The 6,027-nt window shown below is 39.5% G+C and overlaps 1 protein-coding gene across 1 annotated transcript; it reads right to left on the bottom strand.

Annotated features, from left to right (window-relative positions):
* Positions 1-1,644: 1,644 nt before the first annotated feature.
* On the bottom strand, positions 1,645-2,526 carry LOC128614076 (histone H2B). Its single transcript, XM_053635368.1, has one exon. The coding sequence runs from the start codon at positions 2,276-2,278 to the stop codon at positions 1,904-1,906; it is 375 nt and encodes a 124-aa protein (XP_053491343.1). The 5' UTR covers positions 2,279-2,526; the 3' UTR covers positions 1,645-1,903.
* Between the last annotated feature and the right edge of the window lie 3,501 nt (positions 2,527-6,027).

The raw sequence follows: 6,027 nt of genomic DNA, 5'->3' as shown, positions 1-6,027 counted from the left end.
AAGGGCTATTTCACTTACACATAGAACTGAAACCAGGGGTTTTAATTTACACATAAAATCAGAACCCAGGCATTTCTAATAACCCAGAAAATAAAAACCCAGAGTTTCTAGTTACTCAGAGAATCAGAAACCAGAGTTTTGAATTACCCAGAGAATCGAAACCAGAGAATTTGAATAACCCGTAAAATAGAAAGTGGACAAGACTAAACAATCTAGAGTGACCTTGGTCTTACTGTTACTGTTATGTTGTCTTACACCCTTATAAATGGCTCCTCATGGTTCTTTCTTAAAATTAAGGCCTTCCTTGTGAGACAAGAACCTTCACCATTTGAGTCATGAGTAAGTTTACATTTTCCTGTATTTCTAGTTTATAATTTATTTTCATATTTGCACTATATTTCTTATTTTATATATATTTATACTACTTGAAAAGCGGTTTACTGTACTTCCAACTTCTTAATATCATTACAGTTCTACTGTCCTGCATATCCTACTATTCTGTTTTTTATAGAGTTTCTCTATTACTATAAGATGTTATTAAAGTTATTCATGTGTGTGTATGAGAAAGAGAGAGTGTGTGTGTATGTTGTGTCTACTTGCCCGCCCTTGACTGTACGAGCGTGTGTGTGTGTGTGTGTGTGTATTAGCACTCCTCAGCTCAGCTCGTATACCTCTTTTTGACTTTTTTGACTACTACTGCTCTTAAAGATCTTTAAAGTGTAATTCCAATTTGTCAATGTCCGCCTAATCCCGCTTCTATGTGTCTAGGTGCCCGTCTTTTCTTCTTCTCCCCTTTGCTGGATGCTAGGTCTCCCTTATGTTTATTTTATGACATTTTTTATCCACAACAGTCCCAAACCGCGTACTTACCTTCTATATAGTAGCCGAGATACATGTATTTATCCCCACTACAGGAATATAGTAGGAAAGTATGCAGTTTGGGACGCAGCCAAACTCTCTTGTTCGCCATAAAACGTATAACTGCTGTGTGTGATCATGTCCTGTCGCAAAATGCGGTGAAAACTCACCACGTTAATAGTGTGATTAAGGTGATTACATGTCTGTAATACACGTTGATAATGCGACTAAAACAGGAGTACTCCACCTGTCTTAATTCGATTAGTGCTTACTTCTAGTATGACCTTAATCAGATTAAGGTAATTAAAAATTGCTGTCTACATGGTAGTTTCTTAATTGGAATATTGTCTTAATCGGGTTAATAGTGGATTATTGTTGTCCATGTAAACACAGTGACTGACTGAAACAGCTCATCAGCGTTATTACTGTGCATTGTCTAGTTTTCACGTATCAAGGACAATACACGGAGCTTCTGAACTGTTTAACAGCATCATCATTATGATTTAATTTTTAAAGAACATACCCTCTTCTCTAGACATGGAAATGTTGTTTTTTTTTTTTTTTTAAGTTTACATTGTCACACAGCAACTTTCGGCCCACAGCCCTCAATCAAGTTTGATTTTTGGCCCTTCCTAGGAAAAAGTTTGGGCACCTCTAATTAATAATGATGTGCTACTAGAAAACCATTTTCAGTTATTTCCTCTTGCTACAATCTTAATACGAATAACTTTGTGCTGCTAAAGCCCCATTTTGCATTGCTCAGATTATACAACCCCCGAAACCGTGCTACAACCGTTTAAATATACTCATCTCTGCATTTAGCAGGCTGCTATAATCACCCAAAATCCTGAACATCCACAGGAGTGCAGCGCTTCAGAAGTCCCCCTCTATCACTCTCTCTCTCTCACACACACACACACACACACACACAGACACACACACACAGCGTGAGAGGAAAAGCAAAAGAGAGGAGATCGCTCTTTGTATGAGAAGTGGGTGGCTCTTAAAAGAGCCGTTGGGTTGATGAAGACGGCGGTAACGCGCTTTATTTGGAGCTGGTATACTTGGTGACGGCCTTTGTGCCCTCGGACACGGCGTGCTTGGCCAGCTCGCCGGGAAGCAACAGGCGCACGGCGGTCTGGATCTCCCTGGAGGTGATAGTGGAGCGCTTGTTGTAGTGAGCCAGACGAGAAGACTCACCGGCGATGCGCTCAAAAATATCATTCACGAAGGAGTTCATGATGCCCATGGCCTTGGATGAGATTCCGGTGTCAGGGTGCACCTGCTTCAGGACCTTGTACACGTAGATGGCGTAGCTCTCCTTCCTGGACTTTCTGCGCTTCTTGCCTCCTTTGCCGGCCGTCTTGGTCACGGCTTTCTTTGATCCCTTCTTGGGCGCTGCCTTGGCTGGATCGGGCATGATGCTGCTTCTCGAGTAAAAGAACAGAGAATGACTAGCGCCCGCCTCGCGCCTGCTCTATTTACAGACCCACATGCTAATAACGCCCAGACAAGACACCTTTTTTTGATTGGCCAAAATTCGATACCTCCTCCTGCATGGCACCTCCTACTTCTCCGCCTCCTCCTCCGCTACGCTTTGTTTCCCTTCCCGCCGTTGTACTTTCAGGACAACATGCACAATGAAAAAAACAATTGGCTTGAAATTTTTTGTTTTAAATATATATATATATATATGTGTGTGTGTGTGTGTGTAGGAGAGCGAGAAATATATAAGTTTCTACTAAAACCATCTTCTAACTCGCTTTAAACAAACACGTTATAATACTACTTAATACTGTGCACATACATATATATTTATAGTTTATTACAAAAAATACAAATAGATTGCATAATAATTATTAATAATTACTTACTAATTAATACATATATAAGTTCTTATGCTACTTGTGTACAGCGTTTGATGCCTTATGTTTCACAAAAGAAAAAGGCTTTTGATTTTTTTCCACACGGAACAGCTCTTTTTCTAGACATGTGGGTGGCTCTTAAAAGAGCCGTTGTGTTCGCGTCGTTCGTTGTTAGAGCGTTTAACCGCCGAACCCGTACAGGGTGCGTCCCTGGCGTTTCAGGGCGTACACCACATCCATAGCGGTCACGGTCTTTCTCTTGGCATGCTCGGTGTAGGTAACGGCGTCGCGGATCACGTTCTCCAAAAACACCTTCAGCACACCGCGAGTCTCTTCATAGATCAGACCAGAAATACGCTTTACACCACCACGGAGAGCCAGACGGCGAATAGCCGGCTTGGTGATCCCCTGGATGTTATCGCGAAGCACCTTGCGGTGACGCTTAGCGCCTCCTTTGCCGAGTCCCTTACCACCCTTGCTTTTTTTTTTTTTAATGAGTTTTATTGAATTTATGCAAAATTTACAATCTTACACAAGTCATATTCAGAAAGAAAGGGAGAAAAAAAAAAAAAACTTACATAGTCAAAGTACAATTACACGCAAATATTGTCCCACACTGAAGAGTCTTTAAACCAAGATGTGCTGCTTTTTAGTCTTCTTAGCTCTTTTTGAATGTCCTTGAATACAACATCACTGGATATAAACGTTTGATTTATAGTCATTCTGGACCTTGTTTTCCAGAGTTTAGATTTAGTCAAACATATTATGAACCAAATGAAGTCATGCTTGGTCTTGCTACAATTTTCTTTAAAAATGCCATAGAAAATTGAGTTCATATTTATTTCTATATTGAGACCAATGATTTTTAATTTAGCCCATGTTTCTTTAGAGCGATAACACTCTAACAGGAAATGTTCGAGTGTTTCCTCTTCATTACAGTTAGGCATCGGGCATTTACTGGTTTTTACAAAACAGCTCCATTTCACAACCGCTCTTACTGGGAGCCTTCTTACAGCGACTAACCAAGTTGTATCTCTCAGGTGTTCAGATAGGATTTTATTCTGTAAATTTTGGAGACATTCTTTGTTTTGGTCTTCCTCCAAATTTCTGAAAGCCACAGGGTTACTATAAACTCGATCAACAATTAAAAGATATATTTCTTTGCTCGAGTCTTCCACCCAATCGATGTTTAGATCTTTAAATTTGTTAGTGAAGTCGGAAAACATCAGTTTATAATACGGAATTCCTTTCCTCGATGGACCTTTTTTAGATTTCCAGTTAGAGATGTTCCCTATCCATTCGGTTTGCCTGGCAATACCACTCGCGATGATTTTGCACACTGCTATTTTAGTTTTTACGGATATATCGACAGCCCCAAGGCCTCCCAGTTCCCTTCTCTTAAAAAGGAGCTCACGTTTTGTAACCTCACGAGTCGTATCCCATATGAAATTACAGCATATTTTATGAAGTCTTTTTACCCAAACTTCTGTCGGAGGTAAGATGCATGATAAAAACAGTATTTTTGATAATAGAAAAGTTTTAATAATATTTATTCTAGTTTTATAACTTAGATTACATGATTTCCATTTATCAATTTCATCTTGTATTATTTCTTCTTTTTTGACCAGTTATGGTCGACACAGCCATTATTATCTATATATATACCTAAAACCTTTAATTGCTGAACTTCTGGGACATCTATGGGAAATTTGTTTTTTTCATTTCCAATCCAGACACATTCCATTTTAGCTTTATTTAAGGAGGCTCCAGAGACTTGCTCATACTCGCTAAAATATTCAAAGATGATGTCTAGTTCTTGTTTAGATTTCACAAATACAGTTATGTCATCAGCATAAGCAGAGATCACGACTCTGTTCTTTCCTATTTGAAGACCTTTATGTCTATGATCATCTTGGATTTTTTGTACAAGTGGGTTTATAGATAAAATATATAGGGCTGCACTCAGAGGGCACCCTTGCTTTACACCCCGCATAACTTCAAATGGTTCAGTCAAAGAACCGTTAACATTTACTTCAACCGTCGCTTTAACATAAAGGCATTTAATCATGTTTATGAAATTTTCAGGGAATTGATACAGTTTTAAAATCTCCCACAAATAGTCTCTTGAGATATAGTCAAATGCTTTTCTTTGGTCCAAAGCCACAATGTAAAAACTGTCACCATTTTTATCAAAAACTAGTTCTCTTAATGTGTTCAAATTGTCCCACATAAATCTTCCCTTTATTGCACATGTTTGTTGTTTAGCTATTATTACGTCCAAATAGTCACTCATCCTGTTCATAATGATCTTTGCAAAAATCTTATAATACCACCCTTGCCTCTGCCAGACATGATGCTGCTCTCGTAGTCAAGCTGCTCAATAGAATTTCTCGCGCAGCGCCCACCTATTTATCCACACTCGACAGGACCTAGTTGAGAACAGGCGAGGAGGCGGGCCTAACGCCAACGGTCACACAGTAGTTCTCTTTTTCGAAAACAAACACTAGGCACTGCTTTTCACCTGATAACGTCTTCTTCTTCCCCATTCTCTCTCTCTCTCTCTAAAAACACACACAGATACAAAACATTATTAGTATTATCGGTACTAATGTTTTGGTTCCATTAGTAGCAGTAGTAGTAGTAGTAGTAGTAGTAGTAGTAGTACAACACAATAGTCAGGAACTTTGGGTAAAACATACATAGTAAAGCATACAGCCAAAACACTCATCAGAGTAAGGAGGTTAGAAAAAGCTGTCTGTGTTTGTACAACATTGACATTACTGTTTCAAACACAAGACGTTCCTTTTGAGCACGTCCTTGGACTCAAGGCCCGTATATACTACAGTCCTACGTCCACTGCAACTACAGGTCGCACATAGCAGCACAGGCCTTTATTAGTAGGCCAGCATTCAGCGGATCAGCACCAATGTCTGTGTTCACTTTGAAGCAGCCTACATTCTACCACACAAGTACTTCACTAACTTACAAGCACCACAGAAAGGAATGCAAACACAACTCTCAGGCCTTGCTTTATCAGCTCTCGCAAATGCATGATGTAATGGACTCTCGAAGGTCGAAATTAGCTACATTGTCTCAAACCCTCATCTCATTCTTAAAAAGTGTCATTCACAAAGGAAGCATATGCACTTTGACAGTTGTGCAAGAGAAACTAACATAACACACATCACACACAAGTAGGAAAACAAAGTCAGCCTTCGCACTATCTAATCACTGGCCTTCTCTTTTCCCATTTTCATTTTCGCTATCTGTGTTACAGTCAATGTATGCACTGTGTTTGAACCTA

This window comes from Ictalurus furcatus, chromosome 10, assembly GCF_023375685.1.
Source record: "Ictalurus furcatus strain D&B chromosome 10, Billie_1.0, whole genome shotgun sequence".
Lineage (NCBI taxonomy): Eukaryota > Metazoa > Chordata > Actinopteri > Siluriformes > Ictaluridae > Ictalurus > Ictalurus furcatus.
The sequence above is the reverse complement of the archived record's forward strand: the minus strand, read 5'-3'. Positions and strand labels throughout refer to the sequence as shown.